The sequence below is a fragment of the Saimiri boliviensis genome, chromosome 8 (genome assembly GCF_048565385.1).
Source record: "Saimiri boliviensis isolate mSaiBol1 chromosome 8, mSaiBol1.pri, whole genome shotgun sequence".
NCBI classification, from domain to species: domain Eukaryota; kingdom Metazoa; phylum Chordata; class Mammalia; order Primates; family Cebidae; genus Saimiri; species Saimiri boliviensis.
The window spans coordinates 84,452,358-84,479,148 of NC_133456.1; the positions used below are offsets into that span (position 1 = coordinate 84,452,358).

A 26,791-nucleotide genomic window follows, 5' to 3' on the forward strand; every position below is an offset into this window, starting at 1 on the left:
TTTGCGATATATCAGACTCATCAACTGGTGGGCTTGACTATAGGATTATGAAGCAAGGACCTAGCTGTTTGGTTTGGTTTGGTTTGGTTTTTTTGAGATGGAATCTCTCTCTGTTGCCCAGGCTGGACTGCGGTGGCTCGATCTCGGCTCACTGCAACCTCCATCTCCCAGGTTCAAGCAATTCTCGTGCCTCAGCCTCCCAAATAGCTGGAACTATAGGCAAGTAACACCACACCTGGCTAAGTTTTGTATTTTTAATAGAGGCAGGGTTTCACCATGTCAGCTAGGCTGGTCTCCAACTCCTGAACTCAAGTGATCCGCCCTCCTCAGCCTCCCAAAGTGCTGGGATTGCAGGCATGAACCACCACTTCTGGCCAAGGATCTAGCTATTTTATTGGAGGATCTCAAGTATCAGTGTCTGTAGAATTTCTCCAGAGATCTTCCATTCTCTGGCTAGAGGACAGGGAATTATAATGTATCTAGGTACTAATTTTCTAGAAACTGAGCAAGGAAAAAGGCCTAGGAATTTTGTCCAACTATGAAGATAAAGGTATCCAGAATCCTTCCTATGGCCTATAAAAGCCTGCATAATCTAGTTTCTAATTGGTTTCTTTTCTGGGGAAATTTACAAGAATAAGATTGGGGAACTGAGCTTCAGCTCCCAGTGTTGCGTCTGGCCTTGAGGCTGCACCTAAGACTCATCTTCTCCCGCCTCTGCTACCCATCCAGATTCCCTTCACCCTCATCTGCCACTTCTGCTTGTCTAGACAGGGTGGCCCAGACCCTCATCTTGAAGGAGTCCGGAGGACCCTGGCCACCACATTTGTCCACTTACCATCAAAATTGGGCAAGGGGTACTAAGAGATGTGTATCAGTACCCCCAGCTCCTGATGACCAGTGCCTATTGCTCCTGCCAGTGATTCGTTGCCTTATCTGCTGGACTTTTGGCATGGGATTCTGAATTGATTGGGTTGCAGTTGTAGCTTAAAGTTAATGGGATGCTTACTGTATTCTCTGGTAAAAGCATCCCTTCTCCAAGAACTGGGACCTCTAGACCCACAGCCCTAGAGTTGTGGTGATAGGAAGCACAGTGTTCCTGAGTGGGTTCCTGGGAATGATTGTAAGCAAGGTCGTTTTTCCTTCTACCCTTGGTCCCCAAGCCCATGTCTTCTGCCAATTGGGAATATAGTACTGTGTAATGGTGATTGATTCGGAGTGTGTAGCACAATGGTTGCAGGACAGTGTCTTCAAGCTATGCCTCTGCTGTTCCTTGATGGCTCTTTCATAGTTTTCCAACAGTGGCACATTGACATTTTGGACCTTTTAATTCTTTATCATGGGGGACAAAAATTGACACCCTTTGAAGCCACTGCCATCCCAGGCTGGCAGCTGAGGTGCGTTTTGTGGTAGGAATAGTGGAGCCACAGTCTTATGCCCATTGCTGCACCTCTGCCCTGCCTTTGCTCTAAAGTGGATCCCCTAAGTGATGTTATGTGGTATACCATGTTGCTGAATCAGACATTCTGTGAGTCCTGTGCAAGGGGACTGGCTAGGCCCTGCAGGCAGGAAGGGCAAACCCATGGCTGGGATTATGTATCACTTCTAAGTCGAGGTGAACTGCTGCCCTTTTCCCAGGTTGGAGGGGTCCAGTGTCGTCAGCTTACCACCAAATGGTTGGTTAGTCTCAAAAGATGATCCTCTATCAGAATCTCAGCATTGGCCTCTTGAGAACAGGATGGACTTTCAATAGCAGCGACAGCTAAATCAGCCTTGTTGAGTAGACATCCATGATACTGGGTTTAGGTATAGCCTCTGTCCCTGGCATCATGGGCATTCCTTTTATGAACCCCTTGTGCCACCACTAGCACCACAGAGGCTATTGAGTCAACTGGCTGAATTGTTCTTTTGGCTGTTGTCACCTCTTTCATGATTCCTGGTAGGCATAAACACATAATACAAAGATCTTCACACTTGGTGCCCATTCCCATGAGTCCATCAGTTTCTTGGCCCCAGTCTCCCAATCTTTTTCCTTTTTAGGCTCCTAGCTGACCAGTGAATCATCCTCCATTCCCCATGAGTCTTTACATATTCTAATCATGGGCTACCTTTTTCTCCATATGACATGGATGACAGGGCACTACCTGAAGCTTGCCCATGGAAGGATTTCCCCTCATCAGCATCTTTCAGGACTGTCCCTGAGTGCGGCTGTAGTGCAAATGCCATCTGTTTTCAGCTCGTAGACGCCAAACCAAATCATCCATGAAGCAAGTTTGGTTCTTTTTCCTCCTCCAAAAGCCAGTCACAAGGGAGCCTCTGTGTAGACACATGCATGAACCAACAAAGAAGTGCTAGTGCAGTGCTGGTGGGGATTACAGGGTCTCAGCTTCCTGCTTGTGTGGCTCACTGTATCCTCTGGCCTTGCTCATGCCCAGTGCTGGCAGACCTCTTCCATCCTCCAGTGGATTGCTGTTGAGCCTGCCTGACCTAATGACTTAGTAAATCTAACAGATCCCAGCGGGCCGGGCATGGTGGCTCACGCCTGTAATCCCAGCACTTTGGGAGGCCGAGGCACAAGAATTGCTTGAGCCTAGGAGATGGAGGTTTCAGTGAGCCGAGATCGCACCACTGCACTCCAGCCTGGGCAACAGAGCAAGACTCTTTATCTCAAAAAAATAAATAAAAAAAACAAAATAAAATATTAGCTTTATGGGTGAATAATTCATACACCGTAAAATTTAGTGGTTTTAGTGTAGTCACAGAGCTGCACAGCCATCACCACGATGTAATTTTAGAAGCTTTCTGTCACTCCATACCTATTAGTGGTCCCCAGTTCTCCCCTCCCCCAGGCAACCACTAAACCACTTTCTTTCTTGGTAGATTTGCCTGTTCTAGACAGTTCATGTGAATGGAATCATACAATATAATGTTTTTTTCCATATCTGCTTTTTTCTTAAGTTACATATAATAATTATATCCATGTCTGCTTTTAAAATCCAATTTGACTTTCACAATTTAGCTGAATGCTTTCACTTTCATATTTTAATGGGAATTCCTGTAAGAAAAATGGGACTAGACCAAATTTTTAAATCATGTCACCTGATATTTTATCTTTTCACCCACATGCTTTCAAGTAAAAATTCTAGTGCATCATTTTCCTCAAGAGAAAGCAGTGGCAAATACTACTTTCTAATTTTTTTTTTTTTTTTTTTTTTGAGACAGAGTCTTGCTCTGTTGCTAGACTGGAGTGCAATGGCACAATCTTGGCTCACTGTAACCTCTGCCTCCCAGGTTGAAGCGATTCTCCTGCCTCAGCCTCCTGAATAGGTGGGACTACAGGTGTGTGCCACAACACTCAGCTAATTTTTTATATTTTTAGTAGAGACAGGGTTTCCCCATGTTGGCCAGGATGGTCTCAGTCTCTTGACCTTGTGATCTGCCCACCTCAGCCTCCCAAAGTGCTGGGGTTACAAGTGTGAGCCACCGCACCCAGCCAACTTTCCAATTTTTTATATGTCACTCAAGCCATTCTGACATCTCTAAAATTCCTGGAAGCTTCATAGGTAAAGTATAACTTAAATATAAGTTTATTCTACCTAATCCCAATATGTGGCCTCAAAACATAAGTCCATAAATGTCATTTCTAAGATTATTTTACAGAAATACTCACATTTGTTGTCATTTTTGTAGCCAAAGCTAAATAGAGGATGGGGCCTATGAATTTAGAACCATCCTAATGATAAATATCAAATATTTAGATAAAAACCTAAATATTCACCCCTCTACCTTCATTAGAGCCATTAAATAATAACATTTTCTTATCTCTGCATAGATTTTATAGATAAAACTAGAAAATCCAGGCATTTGGTATATACTTTTTTTTTTTTTTAAGTCTCACTCTTGTTGCCCAGGCTGTTGTGCAGTGGCACAGTCACAACTGATCATAGCCTCAGCTTCCCAGGCTCAAATGATCCTCCCACCTCAGCCTCCCAAGTAGATAGAACTGTAGGCATGCACCACCATATTTAGCTTTTTTTAAAATTTTTCGTAGAGCTGGATATCTCACTGTTTTGTTAGGGCTGATCTTGAATTCCTGGGTTCAAGCAATCCTCCTGACTCGGCCTCCCAAACTGTTGGGATTACAGGCGTAAACCTATTTGACTGGCCCATTTAGTACATACTTAATATTTATTCAATTAAAAAATGGTAGAATGAGTAGATTCTAATTATTAAGAAAGTTGGTCATATCTGCCAGGTGCAGTGGCTCACGCCTGTAATCCCAGCACTTTGGGAGGCCGAGACAGGCAGATCAGGAGGTCCAGAAATAGAGACCATCCTGGCCAACATGGTGAAACCCTGTCTCTACTAAAAATACAAAAAAATTAGCCAGGCGTGGTGGCAGGCGCCTGTGGTCCCAGCTACTCGGGAGGCTGAGGCAGAAGAATTGCTTGAACCCAGGAGGCAGAGGTTGCAGTGAGCCAAGATTGTGCCACTGCACTCCAGCCTGGTGACAGAGCAAGACTCCGTCTAAAAAAAAAAAAAAAGTTGATTATATCTATAAACTGTAAGCCTAAAATGTAATACCTTCATCTGATTTCTTCTTACTGTTCTTTTAGTTGAAGTTAAAACCTAAATATTTGTTAAAAGGATACAGGACAGATTCTTCCTTGGGAAATAATGTGATGAACTGGTGAGGACAGTGTTACTGGTTCTAGACTTGGCAGGAAATCAATGTTTACAAGATTTAAAAAAATTCATTCCAATGAGGCACAGTGTGTGAAACTGGGAGTTAGGAAAGCTAGGTCTGGCCTCAGTTCTGTGGCCAACTTTTGATTCAAGGGTTTCTAAGTAAAGTCTGACACATAGTTTTATATGTTTTATTTATACATTTATCTTCAGCATCTTAGTATGTTTTAGAATACTTTGGGAACAGAAGCCACTGGCATAGTAGCTTTAGGACAACTAAGTTGTACTAATTCAGTTATTTATTTCCTTATTGTTTTTTGAGTACCTACTGTGTGCTAGGGACTAAAAGTGAGTAAGGGCCGGGCGCGGTGGCTCAAGCCTGTAATCCCAGCACTTTGGGAGGCCGAGGCGGGTGGATCACGATGTCGAGAGATCGAGACTATCCTGGTCAACATGGTGAAACCCCGTCTCTACTAAAGGTGCAAAAAATTAGCTGGGCATGGTGGCGTGTGCCTGTAATCCCAGCTACTTAGGAGGCTGAGGCAGGAGAATTGCCTGAGCCCAGGAGGCGGAGGTTGCGGTGAGCCGAGATCGCGCCATTGCACTCCAGCCTGGGTAACAAGAGCGAAACTCCGTCTCAAAAAAAAAAAAAAAAAAAAAAAGTGAGTAAGATTAGTTTCTGTCATCAGTGTATTCCTACAGTTTGTGAAGTACAGCATAGTAAAGGCCCTTTGGGCAGGAGACACAATTCAGATCCCACTCAGTCTCATTGACGGTGTAATCAGGGCGTGCCAGTCTCCTTGTGTTTGAAATGGGAGCGGTCACCTTAGCGCCTGGATTTGACACAGCCTCGAGTGTCAACTGAAGCACCACTTCCTTTGACTGCTGGATTTAAGACAAATACAGATTTTAAAACCAAAAGTCAGAAATTGATCCATGAGAGTGGCTCCTATTCTTTTCTCAGGTAGAAATGAAATATTATAAAACAAGAATATCCTTTCTGAAGGGGCTTAGACTCCTGAACACTTATACATTCAGTTTCAGAAAGGAGTCTCCTTAGCTTGCATGCCTCACCAGGGTTGCGTGTGCCTATATGTTTGTGTGATTTTTAAAGGGAAGCCCTGTGTCTTTATTTATAGAATTGAAAGCATTTTCGTAGACATCTTCTTTTTTTATCTCCTCAGATAGATAAAAGCCCAGAAGGACAGTTCACTCAGCTGATGACATTGCCCAAAAGCTTACAGCAACAGATAAATCATATTATGGACCCTCCTGGAAAAAACAGAGATGTGGAAGAAACTTTATTCCAAGTGGCTCATGATCCCGACTGTGGAGATGTGGTGCGACTAGGTACGTTTATGAATTTGTTGTTGAGGAAGTGCCAGTGTAGGGGAAAGCAGACTTTTGTTTGTGATGGGGATGTATTATTTCTTCCTTCTTGTTTAACGAGATAGAGAGATTGCCTCTCAAGAAGAAAACACTAAAAATTTGAGGGTTTTCTAAATCTGAATTTTTACTTGTTTGAAGTAAGATGGTAACAATACTTCTAATTTTACCTGGATCCTGACTCACTGTCAAAGGGAGAAACAATGTTTCTTTTGGTTCCTAGAGCACAACTTCTACAATTTATTTAAAAGATGTGCCTGTGTTCTTGGTGGTGGCCTGAGAAAATAGATTGGTGGCATTTTTTTATGCTTTTATAACACTGAGAACACAGCTTTCCTCAACCAACTACATTTGATGTGTCTCATACAGTGTTCAGTGCATTCACTTAGACATGGTGCATGTTCCACTGCATTTTCCCCAGCACTGCCCTAATGTTTATCCAAAACACTGAACCCAGGCCAGGTGGGTTTCTACAACACTTTTGGAGGCCCAGGAGGGAGAATCACTTGAGGCCAGAAGTTTTAAGACCAGCTTGGGCAACAGAGCAAGACCCTGTCTCTGCAAAAATTGAAAAATTAGCTGGGCATGGTGGCATGTGCCTATAATCTCAGCTAACTTGGGAGTCTAACGTGAAAGGATCGCTTGAGTAGTTGGAGGCTGCAGTGAGCTAAGATCACACCACTGAGTGATAAAGCAGCCCTTATCGCCGGGCGCGGTGGCTCAAGCCTGTAATCCCAGCACTTTGGGAGGCCGGGGCGGGTGGATCACGAGGTCAAGAGATCGAGACCATCCTGGCCAACATGGTGAAACCCCGTCTCTACTAAAAATACAAAAAATTAGCTGGGCATGGTGGTGCGTGCCTGTAATCCCAGCTACTCAGGAGGCTGAGGCAGGAGAATTGCCTGAACCCAGGAGGCAGAGGTTGCGGTGAGCCGAGATTGCGCCATTGCACTCCAGCCTGGGTAACAAGAGCAAAACTCCGTCTCAAAAAAAAAAAAAAAGCAGCCCTTATCTCTGAAAAAACAAAAAACAAAACAAGCAAACAAAAAAAGCCTGAACCTTATCTTCAGAGACTAACTTCCTTTTAAGGTGCTAAAGGTAATTTATAAGATGAGTCAATCGAGAAATATTTCTGAAATTGAGAATGAGTCCCTCTCTCAATTGAGTGCATTCTCCTGTTTTCATTCAGTAAATATCTACTGAGCTGCTCTGGGTGCCAGATACAATTTCCAGTAATGCTTTGCAAAGACCATCTCACTGCAGTGGAACATCAGCCGCAGCAAGCGCTCCGCTCTCCTCCTGGGCCTGCACTCGGTTTGCAGACTGTGTGTTTAGGTCACTAGCTCCCCATCCTGAAGATAGCTCTGTATTAAACACACTGTTGTTTGTTTGAACATGATCCTGGCAACAGTGTGATCTGGGCTGTCTCTTTGAGGGGAGTGAAACTTGCCCCTCACTGTGGAATCCGCATATATGTTTTCAGAATGAAAGTTTTTCTTGTAGGTACAATCATTTGGTTTTTATCTTTTCATGTTTTGGAATTGAGAACCAGAAATCTCAAGCAGATTTAAGTCATAAAATGCCCTTTGCAGGTCAGCTAACCCACCACCTCGTTTTAAAGGGAGGAAGCCCAGAGCTGTTCAGTCATCAGCCTGGACTCATACAGCCGGTGGCGCCACGGCTGGCTGCTCCAGGCCCTCAGTCCCAGTGCCCTTTTCACTGTCACTGTGACAGCAGGACCGAGATAGATTCAGTGGTTTTATTGGCTGACTAGAAAAAGAATATTTAGTTTCAAGTTTTAAAACTGTTAAGATGACTAACATCTGTTGTGGGTTTTTTGGGTCTCCTTTTTGTCTTTTTCTCACAGGGCTTTCGGCAATCGTGAGACCTTCTAGTATAAGACAGAGCACCAAAGGCATTTTTACTGCTGGTAAGAGCTTCAGAAATCCATGTATAACATACCTGCTGATTGAGTGGCTTCCACACTCTTGGTTACAGTGTAAAGCTTTGTATCTTTTAAGCACTTGTGAAATGCTGAGCTTTGATGGCCAAAAAACTGGGATATTGCAGTAAGGTACAGACAGGCATAACAGCAGCAGAATCTGGGAGTCTAACAATGTCAGACCATTGGCAGTGCTGTTGGAAGCTTTACTGCCCTTCTGAATTTTCTGAGAAACTTAGTGTGTGCAGGGTTTCTTCCTCATATTGTTATATTTATCAAAGTTACAGATGCAAAGCATTGCAAAAACAGCACCTGTGCTCCCTCTCCTCTTCCCCTTCTCGGAGACAACTGCTTCCATCTCTTTTAGTGGGTTATTTTTGTTTTTACTGCCATTTCTCTATGTTTCAACTTTAAGTATTTTCTACGTTTCAACTTTAGGTGTCATCTATTGACTTCTCTCTATGGGAGGTTAGAATTCAACTCTGGCACCCACCCTCCTCAGTGTTCTCACCCTCCTATCCCTCTGTCCTCCTAATATAGTTGTCTTGTGGTTTTGGCTGGTTAGTTTTCACTTTAATGGTGTGATGAGCCTCATAGTACACCTTTCCTTCCCTGCACAATGTTCTCCCATGGAGAGTGTCTTCACTGTCCCCTCTAGGGGGTCCCCCATTTCCTGTATCTCATGTCTTTCCCTTGCTTGGTGCACACTCCCATTTTGGTGAAGCAGATTTTCCAGTAATTTCCTAAGAAAGGGAACATGGAAGGCACATTTAGAGACCATGTATGTCTGAAAGTCTTTTTTGTCTGCCTTTACCCATAGTTAATGCTTAGTCTGGGTATAGATTAGAAATCTTTCCTTTAGAATTTTGAGATCATTGCTGCATTTATCTTTTACTTCTAGAATTATAGTCTAGATCTAAAGCCATTCTGATTCTTACTCCTTTGTGTATGTTATTTCTGGAAGCTTGTTAGGTCTTTATTTTTCCCATGTTCTGAATTCTCTCTGTAATGTGCTTTGATGTGAGTCTGTTTTTGTCTGTTTTACCGGGAACTCATTGCTCTTTCGGTTGGGAAAGTCAGAATATAAGGATATAAGAAAATGTTTTAAATTCTTTCTTTAATTTCATCCCATCTGTTTTCTCTGTTCTCTTTCTAGAACTCTCTTTATTCAGATACTGGAGCTCCTAGGTTAGTCCTTTGACTTTCTTTCTTTTGTCTTCTATTTTTTATCTCTTTGTTCTTTTGCTCTGCTTTGGAAGATTTTCTCAAATTTCTCAAGTTTAGCTTTCAACACTTCTGCTAAGTGTTTATAATTTCCAGGAGCTCTTTCTTGCTATTCTCTGAAGGCTCCTGTTTTTTGTGTCCTGTTCTTGTTTTGTGGCCTAAATATTTGAACATCTCTTTGGATATTGCTAGTTGTCCTCCAAAGTGGCTGTATCAATTCATCATCCCACAAGCAGAGTATGAGAATCCTCTTTTCTCCCCGTTCTTTCCAACACTTGGCTTCATCAAGTGATTGACTTTTCTAGTCCAGGCTTTCTTCATGCAAGCATCCATTGTGCATCTCTCATGTGCCAGCCACTCAGGATACAAAAGTGACCATAATGCTGTATTTGTCTGTTCTTATGCCGCTAATAAAGACATTCCTGAGACTGGGTAATCTATAAAGGAAAGAGATTTAATTGATTCACAGTTGCACGTGGCTAGGGAGGCCTCAGAATCATGGTGGAAGGCGAATGAGGAGCAAAATCATGTCTTACATGGCAGCAGGCAAGAGCACGTGTGCAGGGCAACTCCCCTTTATAGAACCATCAGCTCTCACAAGACTTATTCACTACCATGAGAACAGCACGAGAAAGACCCACCTTCATGATTTACCTCCCCTCCCAGATCCCTCCCACAACATGTGGGGATTATTACAATTCAGGGTGAGATTGGGATGGGGGCACAGAGCCAAACCGTATCAAATGCCATACTGTATTCTAGAGGCTTATAATCTAGAAAGAGAAACAGACGTTCTAACAGAAATTTGCAAGAAAGGGAGAAATAGCACAGAGGTAGCCCAAAAAGGGGAGTGATCTTTCAACCTAATTCTGATCCCTGGGTTTGAGATTGCTGGGGAGCAGGTGTGGTCACACCTCTCAGTGTCTCACAGCCCAACTACTTAGATGCCTCTTTGAGCATCTGGCCCTCAAGGACATTGTTGTCCTCCTGAATCCTTGGAAAGATTCAACAAGGCCAGGCGTGGTGGCTCACACCTGTAATCCCAGCACTTTAGGAGGCCAAGACAGGAGGATCACTTGAGTCCAAGAGTTGGAGACCAGCCTGGGCAACATGGTGAAACCCCATCTCTATAAAAAATACAAAAAATCTGTTGGGCCTATTGGTGTGCCCCCGCAGTCCCAGATTCAGGAGGCTGAGATGGGAGAATCACCTGAGCCCAGGAAGTCGAGGCTGCATTGAGCTGAGACTGCACCACTGCATTTCAGTCTGAGCAGAGTGAGACCCTATCTCAAAAAAAAATTATACATATTATATATATATGTGTGTGTGTGTATATATATATATATGTTATTTTATAAATTTTAAAAAGTTTCAATAAAAACTCAGTAGCACTTGTGTCACATCTACTGAACTGAAGATTTTCCTACCATTTGGGTCTGTGGCTTTGCATTTCCAGTTAAGATATTCATTTAATCTATGTTGCTGCTAGTTTACTCTGGCAAGTCTAAAGATGGGTGATTCATGCTGTTAATCTGAATTTTGCATGATTGCCTTTCCCTTGCCATGATCCTCCTTGGGTGAGGTTTAATGACTTGTTTTGTTTTTGGCATCCTATACTATAAAGAATTATTAGAATTATTGTTAATTATTTTTCAGTTGTGATAATGATGGTGTTATGCAGCTTTTTTTTTTAAAAAAAATCCCTTTTCTTTTAGACATGCATACTAAAGTAATTCCAGATGAAATGATACGCTGTCTGGAATTTGCTTCAAAATAAAACATGGCAGAGGGAAATGGGTAAGAGGTACATGACACAAGATTGCCCATGAGTTGATACATTGTCAAAGCTAGGTAAAGTTGCATGGGGCTGTTTTATACTCTTCTGTCTGTTTTTTAAGTTTGAATTTTTCTCTATTAAAAGGCTGAAATGAAAAAGATCCCTGATCATCCCTTGACACTTCCAACCTGAAATGAACCTTTGATCCATTCTTTCCACTCACCAGCAGAGGGCAGTTGGTTACAGAACCCACAGCTCAGCTGTCCTTGTGGCCTGCGAGTGCTGATGCTGCTTCTCCTGAATGCTTACTGCTTGTTTCACTTCACTTTTTTTTTCTTTTTAATTTTTTATATGTTTAAGGAATGCAAGTGCATTTTTTTACATGTGTATATTCTGTAGTGAAGTTTGGCTTTTAGTGTACCCATCATCACCCAAATAGTGAACATTATACCCAATAAGTAATTTTTCAACCCTCACCCCTCCTCCCATCCTCACACTTTTAATAGTCACCAGTGTCATTCTACCCCATATGTTCATGCGTATACCTTGTTTAGCGGCCACCACCATGCCCAGTATATTTTTAGTAGATATTTTTAGCAGAAACAGGGTTTCACCATGTTGGCCAGGGTGATCTTGAACTCCTGACCCCAGGTGATCTGCCTGCCTTGGCTTCCCAGAGTGCTGGGATTACAGGTGTGAGCCACCATGCCCTGCTCTGTGTCTGTTTTTATATCAGTACCATGTTGTTTTGGTTACTATAGCCTTGTAGTATAATTTTAAGTCAGATAATGTGATGCCATTATTCTTTTTGCTTAGGATTGCTTTGGCTATTTGACTTTTTTTTTGGTTCCCTATGAATTTTAGGATTGTTTTTTTCTGATGCTATGAATAATGGTATTGATAATTTGATAAGGATTGTGTTGAATCTGTAGATTGCTTTGTACAGTGTGGTCATTTTAACAATATTTATTCTTCCGGTCCATGAGTATGGGTTGTTTTTCCTTTGTGTCATCTACAATTTCTTTCATTAGCCTTTTGTAGTTCTCCTTATAGAGATCTTTCACCTCCTTGATTAACTATACTCCTGGGTTGTCTTTCTTCTTTATTTGTAGCTATTATAAATGGGATTCCCTTCTTGATTTGGTCTTCAGCTAGATTGTTATTGATGTATAGAAATGCTATAGATTTCTGTACATTAATTTTATATTCTGAAACTTTACTGAATTCATGTATCAAATCTAAAGAGTTTTCTGGTGGAGTGTTTAGGGTTTTCTAGATATCAGATCATATCAGCAATAGGAATAATTGGACTTCCTCTTTTCCCATATGGCTGTTTTGTTTTGTTTTGTTTTGTTTTGACAGAGTCGCTCTCTTGCCCAGGCTGGAGTGCAGTATCGCCATCTCAGCTTACCACAACCTCTACTTCCTGGGTTGAAGTGATTCTCCTGCCTCAACCTCCCAAGTAGCTGGGACTACAGGCACGCACCACCACATCCAGCTAATTTTTGTATTTTTAGTAGAGGTGGGATTTCACTGTGTTGGACAGGCTGGTCTCCAACTCCTGACCTCATGATCTGCCCGCCTCAGCCTCCCAAAGTGCTGGGATTACAGATGTAAGCCACCATGCTCAGCCTCCATATGGATACTTTTAACTTTTTCTCTTGCCCAGTTCTACTTGTGAGAACTTCCAGTATTACGTTGTATAACAGTGGTAAAAGTGGACATGTTTGTATTGTTCCAGTTCTTAGAGGGAGTGCTTTCAACTTTTCCCTATCAAGTATGATGTTAGGTGTGGTTTTTGTCATATATGATCTTTATTATGTTGAGGCACAAATTCTGTGCCCAATTTGTTGAGGATTTTTATCAGGAAAGGATGTTGAACTTTATTTTATTTTTGAGACAGAGTTCTGTGCTGTCACCCAGGCTGGAGTGCAGTGGTACAATCTCGGCTCACTGCAACCTCGGCCTCCTGGGTTCAAGCAGTTCTACTGCCTCAGCCTCGTGAGTAGCTGGAACTACAGGCACGTATCAGCACACCTGGCTAATTTTTGTATTTTTAGTAAAATCGGGGTTTCACCCTGTTGGCCAGCCTGTCTTGAACTTCTGATCTCAAGCAATCTACCTGCCGTGGCCTCCCAAAGTGCTAGAATTACAGGCATGAGTCACTGTGCCCAGCCTATTGAATGCTTTTTCTGCTTCTAGTGAGACGATCATATGGTTTTTGCCCTTATTTCTGTTTATGTGATGTATCAAATTTATTGATTTATGTGTATTGAACCATCCTTGCATCCCTGGGATAAGTGCTGCCTGATCATAGCGTATTCTCTTTTTGATGTGCTATTAGATTTAATTTGCTACTATTTTGTTGAGGATTTTTGTGTCTGTGTTTATCAGGGATATTGGGCTATAATTTTCTTTTTTGATGGTGTTGTGTCCTTGTCTGGTTTTGGTACCAAGGTGATACTGGCTAATAGAATGAGTTAGGGAGAATTCCCTCCTTGATCTTTTTAGAATTTCAGGAGGATTGGTATTTGTTCTTTTGTGTGTTTGGTCAAGTTCAGCTATATATCTATCTGGTCCTGAGGTTTTTGTTGTTATTGGAAGATTTTTATTACTGATTCAATCTCGCAACTCATTACTGGTCTTTTCAGATATTCTGTGTCTTCCTGGTTCGGTCTTGGAGATTATTTCCATGAATTTATCCCTTTCCTCTAAGTTTTCTAGTTTGTGGGCATATAGTTGTTTCTGATAGTCTCTGATGATCTTTTGTATTTCTGTGGTATCAGTTGTAATGTCTCCTTTTTCATTTCTGATTGTGTTTGTATCTCTTCTTGTCTTGATTAGTCTTAGCTAGTGGTTTATCAATTTTGTGTATCTTTCAAAGAACCAACTTTTTTTTTTCTTTTCTTTTCTTTCTTTTTTTTTTTTTTTGAGATGAAGTTTCGCTCTTATTACCCAGGCTGGAGTGCAATGGCATGATCTCGGCTCACCACAACCTCCACTTCCTGGGTTCAGGCAATTCTCCTGCCTCAGCCTCCTGAGTAGCTGGGATTACAGGCACGCGCCACCATGCCCAGCTAATTTTTTGTATTTTTTTTAGTAGAGACAGGGTTTCACTATGTTGACCAGGATGGTCTCGATCTCTTGACCTCGTGATCCACCCGCCTCGGCCTCCCAAAGTGCTGGGATTACAGGCTTGAGCCACCGTGCCCGGCCTTCTTTTCTTTTTTCTTTCTTTTTTTCTTTTTTGTCAGGGTCTCACTCTGTCACCCAGGCTAGAGTGCAGTGGCACAATCTTGGCTTACTACAACTTTTGTCTTCCAAGCTAAGCGATACTCCCACCTCAGCCTCCTGAGTAGCTGGGACTGCAGGTGCACACTTCCATGCCTGGCTAACTTTTGTATTTTTTGTCAAGATGGGATTTTGCCACGTTAACACTGGCTGGTCTTGAACTCCTGGAATCAAGCTGTCTGCCTGCCTCGGCCTCCCAAAGTGCAGGGATTACAGGCATGAGCCATTGCACCTGACCACAACTTTTCATTTTGTTGATCCTTAATATTGTTTTTTTGGTCTCTATTTCATTTAGTTCTGCTCTCATCTTCGTTATTTCTTTTCTTCTGCCAGCTTTGGCTTTAGTTTGTTCTTGTTTCTCTTGTTCCTTGAGGTATGGCTTTAGGTTGTTAATCTTCCTACTTTTTTGTTGGAGACTGAGTCTAGCTCTATCGCCTAGGCTGGAGTGCAGTGGTGCAATGTTGGCTCACTGCAACCTCCACCTCTTGGGTTCAAGCAATTCTCTTGCCTCAGCCTCCCAAGTAGCTGGGATTACAGGTGCCGCCACCACACCCAGCTAATTTTTGTATTTTTAGTAGAGACGGGATTTCACTATGTTGGCCAGGCTGGTCTCGAACTCCTGACCTAGTAATCCGCTTGGGTTCTCAGAATCCCAGCACTTTGGGAGTCTGAGGTTGGTGGATTGCTTGAGCTTAGGAGTTTGAAACCAGCCTGGGCAACATGGAAAAACCTCCTCTCTATAAAAAATTAGCTGGGCATGGTGGTATGTGCCTGTAGGCCCAGCTGCGCAGATGGCTGAGGCAGGAGGATCACTCGAGCCAAAGGAGTTTGAGGCTACAGTGAGCCATGATTGTGCCACTGCACTTTAGCCTGGGTGACACAGCAAGACCCTGTCTCAGGAAAAAATAAAAAAACTTTGTCGACCCAGTGATCATTTAGGGGCGTGCTGTTTAATTTCCATGTATTTGTATCGTTTCTGAAGTCCCTCTTATGTTGATTTCTAGCTTTATTCTACTGTTGTCTGAGAAGATACTTGATTTTGGTTTTTAAAAGTTTGTTAAGACTCGTTTTGTAGCCTGATGTGTGGATCTATCTTGAAAACTGTTTCTTCTTCCTTTTTTTTTCTTTGTTGAGGCAGTGTCTTGCTCTGTTACCCAGGGTGGAGTGCAGTGGTATGATCATGGCCTACTGGAGATTTGACCTCCTAAGCTTAAGCAATCTTCATACCTTAGCCTCCTGATTAGTTGGGATAACAGCACATACCACCACGCCTGGCTAAATTTATTTTTATTTTTTTGTTGAGACAAAGTCTCCCTATGTAGCCCATGCTTGAAGAATGTTTTATGTGCTGATGAAAAGAATGTATATTCTATAGATGTTGGGTGGAATGTTCTGCAAATGTCTGTTAAGTCTATTTTGTCTAAAGTCCAATGTTTCTTTATAAATTTTTTGTCTCAATGGTCTATATAGTGCTGTGAGTGGAATGTTGAAGTCCCCTACTGTTATTGTATTGTTATAGGTCTCTTTCTTTAGAGCTAATAATTAATATTTGATTTGTGAATTTGGTGTTCCTATGTTGGGTGTGTATATATTAGGATTTGCTATACCCTCTTGCTGAACTGATCCCTTTTTCATTATATAATGACCTTCTAAATCCTTTTCTCTCTCTCTCTCTCTCTCTTTGATTTAGAGTCTGTTTTATCTGATATACGTCTAGCTCTCCTTTTGGTTTCCTTTTGCATGGAGTATCTTTTTCCACCCCTTTACTTTCAGTCTTATTTTTGTCTTCATGGGTAAGGTGAGTTTCTTGTAGGTAGCATATAGTTGGATTGTAGTTTTTTAATCCATTCTGCCAGTTTGTATCTTTTAAGTGAAGCATTTAATCCATTTACATTTTAGGTTAATAATGATATGTGAGGCTTTGTTTCTGTCATAAGGTTCATTGTTTTCAAGTTATTTTATAAATTATTTGTTTTCTTTCTTTTTTTTTCTGTCTTTTTGTCCTTATGGTTTGATGAAATTCTGTCATGGTGTTATTTGATTTATTTCTTTTCCTCATTTGTATGATCGTTTTATAAGAACTGTGAGTTTTATATTTCTGCACATTTGTGATGGTGTATATCAGTTCTTTGTTTCCGTGTTTAAGACTCTTTTGAGCATTTCCTATAGGGCTGGTCTAATGGTGACAGATTGCCTCAGTGTTTTTGTTTGCCTGGAAAAGACTAATCTCTTTCATTCATGAAGCTTATTCTAGCAGGATATAAAATTCTTGGCTGACAGGATTTTTTCCTTCAGCACTTTGAAAATGCTATCCCATTTCCTCCTGGCCTTCAAGGTTTCTGCCAAAAAGTCTACTGTTCATCAGATGAGGTTTCCTTTATGGATGACTAGATGCTTTTCTCTTGCTAATTTTAAAATTTTTTCTTTCACTTTCACTGTAGACCTTCTGATTATAATATGCTGTGTTGAAGTCCTTTTTGCAGTGTACTCATCTGGGGATCACTGGGTCCTTTTATCTGGCTATCTGACACATTGCCAGACTTGGGAAACTTTCATTGATTATTTCCCTTAATAGATTTTCTAAACGTTTAACCTCTCTTCTTATTCAGCTTTTTTCTTCACTTCTCATGATGCCACATTGCATTGTGGAAGTCCAGAGTGACAGAATGTATGTAACCTCACAGTGAGGTGACATAAACCATGGAAAGTGATCAGTACCACTTCAGATTCTGTGGGCTAAATGGCCTTATGCTCTGGCTTCTCTGTTTATGAGGACCAAGGGCTGGGACAAAGACTTCCTAGCATAGTGCTGAGGGCAGAGGTTTGTGAGCCACAGAGACTAGAGCTAAAATTACAACCTAACCAGTGTGACTTGGTCAAGTTACCTAATTTTCCTGAGTTGTTTTTTTTTGAGACAGAGTTTCGCTCTTGTTACCCAGGCTGGAGTGCAATGGCGCGATCTTGGCTCACTGCAACCTCCGCCTCCTGGGTTCAGGCAATTCTCCTGCCTCAGCCTCCCGAGTAGCTGGGATTACAGGCACACGCCACCATGCCCAGCTAATTTTTTGTATTTTTAGTAGAGACGGGGTTTCACCATGTTGACCAGGATGGTCTCGATCTCTTGACCTCGTGATCCACCCGCCTCGGCCTCCCAAAGTGCTGGGATTACAGGCTTGAGCCACCGTGCCCGGCTCATTTTCCTGAGTTTTAACTTCATATGAATAAGAATATCTTCACCAGGTTGTGAAGATTGTGTTTGGTTTTTTTGTTTGCTTTTGGTTTTGTTTTTTTGGAGACAAGTTCTAGCTCAGGCCAGAGTGCAATGGTGTGTTTTATGTTTGGCTTTTTGTTTGTTTTTGGTTTTGTTTTTTTGGAGACAGTTTGCAGCCCAAGCTAGAGTGCAATGGTGTGATCCCCCCACCTTAGCCTCCCAAGTAGCTGGGTGTAAGGGATGCAATACGACACCTGGCTATGTTTTTTTGGTTTTGTTTTTTTGTTTTTTGTAGAGACAGGGTTCCACTGTGTTACCCAGGCTTGTCTCAAACACCTGAGCTCGTCATCCTCCATCCTCAGCTTCCCAAGGTGCTGGAATTAAAGGCTTGAGCCACTGCAACTGGCCAGGAGATTATATTTTAAGAAAAATGAAGGCATCTAGCATTGTGTCTGATTTTTCTTCTTTTGGTGTCATTACCTAAAAGTTTCCTGACCTCTCTTTAAAACAAGCCTCTTTACAATGTCATATACAAATGGTGTTAGCCCCTGGACCAGGTCTTCAGCTGGAATAAACTAACAGTGATAGGCACCAAGTGGCCAGTTTGCCTGTTTCCCTTTTCTCATCCTCACAATAAGCTTCAGAACCTCTGTGCTTTTTCACCTTGTTCTTTTCTTTTTTTTAACTTTTTAAGTTTAGGGATACATGTGCAAATTTGTTATGTAGGTAAACTTGTGCCATAGAGGTTTGTTATACAGATTATTTTGTCATCCATGTAGTAAGCCTAGTTAGTTCCCATTAGTTATTTTTCTTGATCTTCTTGTTCCTCCCATCCTCCACCCATCAGCAAGCCCCAGTGTCTGTTGTTCCGTTCCATATGTCTATGTGTTCTCATAATTTAGCTCCCACTTATAAGTGAGAACATGCAGCATTTGGCTTTCTGTTGCTGCATTAGTTTGCTAAGGATAATGGCCTCTAGTTCCATCCATATCTCTGCAAAGGATATGATCTCTTCTTTTATGACTGCATAGTATTCCATGGTGTATATGCACCACATTTTCTTTATCCAGGCTACTATTGATGGGCATTTAGGTTGATTCCATGTCTTTGCTGTTGTGAATATTGCTGCAGTGAGTATATGCATGCATGTGTCTTTGTGATAGAACGATACATATTCCTTTGGGTATGTACCCCAGTAATGGGATTGCTGGGTCAAATGGCAGTTCTCTTTTTAGGTTTTTGAGGAATTGGCACATTGTCTTCCACAATGCTTGAACTAATTTACACTCCTAGTTCCTTTTTTTCCACAACCTCACCAGCATCTGTTGTTTTTCTGACTTAATAACAGCCATTCTGACTGCTGTGAGATGGAATCTCATTGTGATTTTGATTTGCATTTCTCTAATTATCAGTGATATTGTGCTTTTTTTCCTATGATTGTTGGCTGCATGTATGTCTTCCTTTGAAAAGTGTCTGTTCATGTCCTTTGCTCACTTTTTAATGGGATTGTTTTTTTAAATTTGTTTAGGTTCCTTATAGAAGCCAGATATAAAGCCTTTGTTGGATGCACAGTTTGCAGAATTTTCTCCCATTTCGTAGGTTGTCTGTTCACTCTGTTCTTCACTCTCTTGTTCTTTTGCTGTACAGAAGCTCTTTAGTTTAATTAGATCCCATTTTCAGTTTTTGCTTTTGTTGTAATTGCTTTTGGCATCTTTATCATGAAATAGTTGCCCGTTCTTATGTCTAGAATGGTATTGCCTAAGTTGTCTTCCAGGGTTTTTATAGCTTTACATTTAAGTCCTTAATCCATCTTGACTTAATTTTTGTATATTATATAAAGAAGGGGTCCAGTTTTAGTCTTCTGCATATGGCTAACCAGTTATCCCAGCACCATTTACTAAATAGGGAGTTCTTTTATTGTCTGCTTTGTCAAAAATCAGGTGGTTGTAGGTGTGCAACCTTATTTCCAGGTTCTCTGTTCTGTTCCATTGGTCTGTGTGTCTGTTTTTATACCAGTACCATTGCTGTTTTGCTAACTGTAGCCCTGCAGTTACAGTTTGAAGTCGGGTAGCATGAGGCCTCCAGCTTTGTTCTTTTGGCTTAGAATTGCCTCAGCTAATCGGGCTTTTTTTGTTTTATATGAATTTTAAAATAGTTTTTTTCTAGTTCCATGAAGGATGTCATTGGTAGTTTAATAAGAATAGCATTTAATCTATAAATTACTTTGGGCAGTATGGCTATTTTAACAATATTGATTTTTCCTATCTTTGAACATGGAATAGTTTTCCATTTGTCTGTGTCATCTCTGATTTCTTTGAGCAGTGTTTTGTAGTTCTCCTTGTAGAGATCTTTCACCTCCCTGGTTAGCTGTATTCCTAGGTGTTTTACTCTTTTTGTGGCAGTTGTGAATGGGATTGAGTTCTTAACTTGGCTCTTGGCTTGATTGTTGTTAGTGTATTGGAATGCTCATTATTTTTGCACATTGATTTTTGTATCCTGAGATTTTACTGAAGTTGTGTATCAGCCAGAGGAGCTTTTGGGCGGAGATTCACCTTGCTCTTTATGAGTCCTTTTATTGTCATCACAGCTGTTATTATTCTTCCTTACTTTTGCTAGGTCCTTCTTCCCAGAGTTTCTAAAGTTATGCCTCTGTTCAGTTTTTCAGCCAGCTCATATGTCGTCTGTAGGATGAGAAAACCCTAGCATATTTGGTTTTATTTTTTATTCTTTTGTAGCTATTACTCCCCTCCCCTGTGCAACCTTCTACTCATAAAGGGGATAAAAAGTAAGATTAGGTCTTCCCCTGAGCCAGCCAATCTGAAGGTCAAATTCAGTTAAATTCAGGAAATCAACTTAGTGAAGGAGGATGGGGTTTGGGGTTCTGATGATCATTTCTTCACTCTATGGCTATGGTATGTTAGTCTCTCTTCTGCGAGGTGGTAGGACTACTAATACTCAACTCACAAGGTGTTCTGAGGCTTACATGAGAGAGCGTTCAGTGTGTTACCCAACAGGTGCTTCATAAATTTAGATGAATGTAGAGCTAAATTTCACTCTACTTCTACAAAAGATGGCAGCCAGGCATCTATAACCAGCTCGGAGGACTGCCCTTCCCAGTAAACGATGTTAGATAACATGGCAGTATGTCCTCAGTGCAGTCTGACTAATACTCTGTCTTTATTAGTTCCATTAAAAATCCCTGACCATCACATACACTCATGTTCAAATGTGAGTAGAGAATTGCTTCCAAAACCAATTACTGTTTTTCTTTTCCTTTAGCCTGGGAGTTGATTATTTAGCAAATCATTTTAATTTCCCTCAGGCTGTGCTGCTAGTAGAATAACATCATTCTCATCATATCAGCACCTGAAGCCAGCCAGCTCAGGAGTAGCAAAAGACTATTTGCCTCCTAAAACTTGCCTGTTCCTCCTTTCATGGTAGCAGCAGATGACCTCACATCTCAAACTGATAACAGAAGACCAGCTAAGCAAACTGAATATTCTGAGCAGCAGCCTTTTATAAAATTTCTAACCCAAGTGGAGAGAAGTGAAACTGAATACTCTGGTATGGGAATAGATAGGCAAGAAATGGGGGAGTTTAGTGATCAGGTGGAGAGATAAGCAGGGGCCAAAGACTTTAAAAGCCATATTAAGCAGTTTAGGTTTCTTTTGAGGGTGGAGGGAAGTCCCTGTAGGACTGCAGAAAGAGTACTGTAGCTGGAGTACAGAGATCAAATGGAAGGACAGTAAAACTATTGCTAGGGAGATCGAGTAGATGTGGCCGCACCCAGTCAGCTGAGGAGTTACGGAGCCTCACCTCAACTCAGGTCATTGAGGTTCAGACAGGAAAGATTCGCAGTGTTTAGAAGCCGACTGGCTCTTGGTGACTAAAGGGATATGGGACATGAAGGAAGAGTCAGAACTAACTCCCAGGTTTTTGGCCTGGGAAGCAGTAGAGCCATTCATTCCCTGAGCAGAGGGGGAGGTTGTGCAAGGTTGATGAATTTAGTTTTTAAATCTTATTTTTTCCCACCTGACTTTGTGGTCAGTTAGAATTAACTCTGCGAACAAATGCCTGTTTACCTCTCTAACTTCAAAAGATTCAACTACATTAACAAGACACGTTAAGTCTTGTTTCCAGAAGGCTTCTGGCGTGCCTCAGGTGATCCTTAGCAGCCTTTTCCAGGAACACAGTAGAACAGATTAGTCATTATCCTCTGCTTCTGGTTTCTTACAACTGAAACATTTCTTCCATTTGTTGGTACCTATATATTTACATTGGAAGAACACTGCTGCTCTGGTGCCGGTTTGCTTATCATTTAAGCCTGCAAGTTCTTAAAAATAAGTTGTACTTTTGCCTTAGAAGAGATTTTCTTTGTAGGTATGTCTGCCTATGGTTGGAAATGAATTGGAAGAATGTTTTGGGGATTACTAATTTTATCTCAAAGGTCTGAAATGTAAAATTATGAAAAGGTAGGCCGGGCGCGGTGGCTCAAGCCTGTAATCCCAGCACTTTGGGAGGCCGAGGCGGGTGGATCACAAGGTCAAGAGATCGAGACCATCCTGGTCAACATGGTGAAACCCCGTCTCTACTAAAAATACAAAAAAAATAGCTGGGCATGGTGGTGCGTGCCTGTAATCCCAGCCATGCAGGAGGCTGAGGCAGGAGAATTGCCTGAACCCAGGAGGCGGAGGTTGCAGTGAGCCGAGATCGCGCCATTGCACTCCAGCCTGGGTAACAAGAGCGAAACTCCGTCTCAAAAAAAAAAAAAAAAAAAAAAAGGTAGAAATCTTTCACAGCCTAGCCGTATTTCTGCCTCACATTGTTTCATGGAGAGTTTGTCTGTCAGTAGACCCACGTGTTCCAAGATCACATGGGGAGTGCATAGTCTTACGTATTAACTTTGCTGTACGTCACGTGAAACAAGCTGGAAATCAGAAGAAAATCCTTATGAGCCGTATAGTGACATAGCTTTCTGCATGCTTCTAAAACAAAATCCTGACTTTAGATACTAACCAGAAGTTATAATGACTAGCTTTAGATAAATAAGGATCTCTCTACAGGGGATGTATCTAAAGAGATGTTGCATCTTTATTCATTGGGGAAGGAGTGAGCAAAATTCCTAAGTCATCTTTCCTGTAGGAAGAGTAGGCTTAATATAATCTGGGCACAGTGGCTCACACCTGTAATCCTAGCACCTTGGGAGGCTAAGGTGGGAGGATGGCTTGAGGCCAAGGGTTCAAGACCAGCCTGGGCAACAAAGCAAGACCTCATCTCTACAAAAATAAAATTAGCTGGGCGTGGTGTTACGTGCCTGTAGTCCCAGCCACTCGGGAAGATGAGGTGAAAGGATCTCTTCAGCCCAGAAGGCCAAGGCTCCAGTGAGCTTTGATTATGCAAGTGCGCTCCAACCTGGGCCACAGAGTGAGACCCTGTCTCTTAAAAAAAAAAAAAAAAAAAAAAAAAAGCAGCAGCAAGTAATGTAGACCAAGTAGAATTATATGGATTGTGGACTCTGTGAGGGCACAGACCACAGCTGTTGTCCATACCAGTATCCCTAGCAACTAGTTCAGCGTCTTGCTTATACAGATGCTCAATAAATACTTGTTCCATGTGTGACGGAATAAATGAAAGATTCTGAATTTTCTGGTAGTAGAAAATATCTCCACATATACAGAAAAGTGCAAAAATCATTAAGTCTGATGAATTTTCACCAAGGGAACACCTCATAGACCTAGTGCCCAGGTGAAGAAATACAGCCTTGCCAGTCCCCAGTGCCCCTCATGCCTGTCACAGGCATTGCTTCTCCGAGAGTAAGCAGCAGCATGATTCCAAATGCCACAATTTTGTTTTACCCATTTTTGAACTGTGTATAAGCATGTCCTCTTTTGTATCTTTCCCTGTTCACAACATTTATAACATCAATGAGATCCATTATGTTGTTAGAAGTAACAGTGGTTCATTTCCGCTCTGTGCAGTGTTCCGCTGTGCGAACATACCACAATTTATACTATGGATGGATACTTGGTTTGTTCCTGCTTGGAACTATTACAAGTAGTGCTGCTGTGAATATTTTTATACCTCTCTTTGGGTGATTGTGTATATGCATTTCTGTCAAGTATGTACTGAGGGGTAGAATTCCTGGATGATAAAGCATGTGACTGTTCAGCTTTAGTAGAAACTGCTAAATAATTGTCCACATTTATACTTGGCACTAGCAGACTTCCTGTTGTAGCACCTCCCTGAATACAGGTATAGGTCTTTTTCATTTTAGGCACTCTGGTGGGTGACTAGTGGTACCATACTGGGCTTTTAATTTACATTTTCCTGATGACTGAGGAAGTTGAGCATTTTTCATTTGTTTACTTGAATATGCTGTTTTGTGAAGCATCTATTCTAGTCTTGCTCATCTTCCTACTGAGTTGTCTGTTTTTCTTACTGAATTCCCTCTGGTAGTCAGAGCACAACTCCATTGTTGGATACATGTGATGCCAAAATCCCCCAGTCTGTGGCTTGTCATTTCGCCCTCTTAATGGTATCTTTTGGTGAAAAGAAGTTCATAATTTCATGTAGTCCAATTTTACTCATTTTGTCTTCTGTATGTTTAGCAGGTTTTTGTGTGTCCTGTTTAGAAAATTATTGCCTATTCCAAAATCATGAAATTTAACTTCTCCACCTTTGTTGAAATTATATTATTAAGGCAGAAAAGACTCTTCATTCTGACCTATTGGTTCTTAGCCTTTTGCAAATCCAGGATCCCTGTGAAAATCTGATTAGAACTCTGGACACCCTGCACAGAAGTGTGCACATGCACACACACAGCAGATTTTCCTGCAGTGTTAGGGAGTTCACAGACACCATACTTATCCAGGGACTCCTTGTTAGAAAACCTCTAATCTATTCCAACCCAGTCATTTTACAGATAAGGAAATTGAGGCCCAGGGAAAGACCACTGTTGGTTTGTGATCCACTTGAAACTAGAGTCCAGGTCTCTTGACTCCAATTCTAGTGTTGTCTCTAACAGATTTCCCTGCTGCAGTCATTCTGAGAATATCTCACTGGCAGAGCCACGAAAGGGAGATTGTTTTAGTCAAGGGAGATTTCTGTCCACTAGCAACCAAAAAAAATGGCTACATGGACAAGATGACACTCTTTTAGTTTATGTATTTACCTTAAATGTTTAAGCTCCAAGGAGTCCACAGCTAAGTTTTTTTGAAGTTGACCTGGGAATTATCATGGTCCATGCATCCTCCCCTAGCTGTGACTCAGTGCCCTGGGGTTGCTATATGAACCTTTCCATGGGCACCTGTCTTGTGTTCAGCTTGATCTTTTTGTTGGTTCTGGCTGAAATTTTAAAAAGCATCTTATGTAATAAGTTTCTAGTCTCAGTGCTCAAGTGGGTGAGGTTTACCAGAGTGTTTGCTCCAGGGAGAAAATTAAAAGGGGTGGAGGCAGGGAAAGGAACTCGGAGTTTGTTGACTAGGTTATGTTGGTTTGCAACTAGTCAGCTTGTAGACAAACCAAGCCAGAGTATCTAGAAGTATTCTTTAATGATTTTACTGCTCCCTTGCCACGGTCTGCAGTCAGCTTTTCCAAGGCTCTAAGTGGACTAGGCAGTTTATAGGTAACAGGGCCAGGTATTTTCAAGCCATCACTCAAATCCCCGTGCTAGGTGTGTCCAGAGCGAATCCTGTAACCTTGTCAGCATGCTCACCAAAGTGCACTGCCAGGGGTGTGCACTCCGCTCTCATAGCACAGATCAGTTTGTGTCTTACAGTGAAAAAGACTGTTCATATCTTTGGGCCACACCCTGAAACATAAACTGGATGATCTCACCCTCAGCACAAAGGAAATTGAGTCCATAATAGTGTCCACAAATAGGATACTCTTAGATCTGACAAATAGAGCCCATTTATTTTATCCCATTTTACTTCTTTCCCCTAACCCCCCGGAGAGCCTTTCTCCAGTTTCATCACATACTCGTGACTAAGCAGATGGGGGTGCTAGGGGGCTAGCTGTTTGAATGAGGCACATTTGTCCTGTCATTTCAAAAACTTTTACAGAGCACCTGCTGCGTTCTGGGTCATGTACTAGGCAACGGGGCCACCTAGGTAAATAGGACAAGGTCCTTGTCCTCAGGAAGCTCCCAGTCTAGGCAGAGGCATGGGCGAATCAGCCAACATGTACTGCACCGTGTGTCGAGTGAGCACAGATGGTGTGGGGCCACCCTGGGGGTCCAGGGAGGCACTTCCCAGAGAAGAAATCTAAACAGGGATTCCAAGTCAATGAGGCAGAAAGTGATGGGACCAGCATTTGTCATAAGCAGACAGGTGGTTTTCATAGTGACAAAGAGACAGTGAGCTGGGGTTGGAATTTAGGCCTGGGAGAGAGAACGGGAGCCCAGTGGCATACAGACTCTTGTCCTTGACCTACCTTTTTGAAAGAGCTACTAAATTCAGAGGCTGCCAATATGTTCATAACTCAAAAGGATCAGTTATCCCAGTAACTTAGGAACCATTGGCATCCATACCCCTAAATCAGAAAATGCTGAAATCAGAATCCTTTCCCCCTACATCACAGTGACCTTTAATCACCTTCAGATTCTTAATCTCCTAGAGCCCACCGATTGGCCTCTCACTGCCCTCCTGCAAAGACAAGTCTCTGTTCAGAATGTCACTGAAACGCTGAGCATCCACTCAACGAGCCTCCATTTTCTTACTCTCTCCTGTTTTCTCTTTTAGGCATGAAGAAGTCAGTGATTTATAGTTCACTAAAACTGCACAAAATGTGGACAGGGTGGCTGAGGAAAACGTCCTGATATTGCTTGCTTTTATATATGTTATATATAGATGAATAAAGTGTTTAATTCTTTTTCACAGAACAGTGTTTGTTACTTTGACCCATTGCTTGAATCTGAAGATACCCTCGTTTGTATAATACTTGGTTTTTTTAATGTATGCATCATTTATCCAGGTGGGACAAACATATTAGATGGCTTAGCATTAGAAGAAAAGAATCCTCTCCATGTACAAAGCCATGTAGGTCCTGCAGAATAGCTTTACCTGTGGCCTGCATTCTGTAGCTACGTGAGAGTCAGACATGACAAGTTGCATGTATGCTGTCAACATGCAGCCCAGGAAGCTTAGAGGCTGGGGAAGCTTGGCTCTCTCTGCCTGGCCTATTATATCTCTATTCTCCATCCCGTTCACTTTTTTTTTTTTTTTTCCAGCAAGGGCTCACAAGTATCACACCAACATTTTCCTGGATCTAGGCTTTT

At 41.8% G+C, this 26,791-nt stretch overlaps 1 protein-coding gene across 5 annotated transcripts in view; it reads left to right on the forward strand.

Moving 5' to 3' along the window:
• Window positions 1-26,791, forward strand: part of TAMM41 (TAM41 mitochondrial translocator assembly and maintenance homolog) — a 124,004-nt gene that overhangs the window by 41,449 nt on the left and 55,764 nt on the right. For 2 of the 5 annotated variants that reach the window (XM_039478986.2, XM_074404784.1), the window contains 3 exons: window positions 5,868-6,033; window positions 7,937-7,999; window positions 26,256-26,395. In XM_039478986.2, the coding sequence (XP_039334920.1) occupies window positions 5,868-6,033; window positions 7,937-7,999; window positions 26,256-26,332 (306 nt within the window). In that variant the 3' untranslated portion in view covers window positions 26,333-26,395. Of the gene's footprint in view, window positions 1-5,867; window positions 6,034-7,936; window positions 8,000-26,255; window positions 26,396-26,791 lie in introns of those variants that run through there. The other 3 variants (XM_074404781.1, XM_074404782.1, XM_074404783.1) reach the window with 2 other exon arrangements.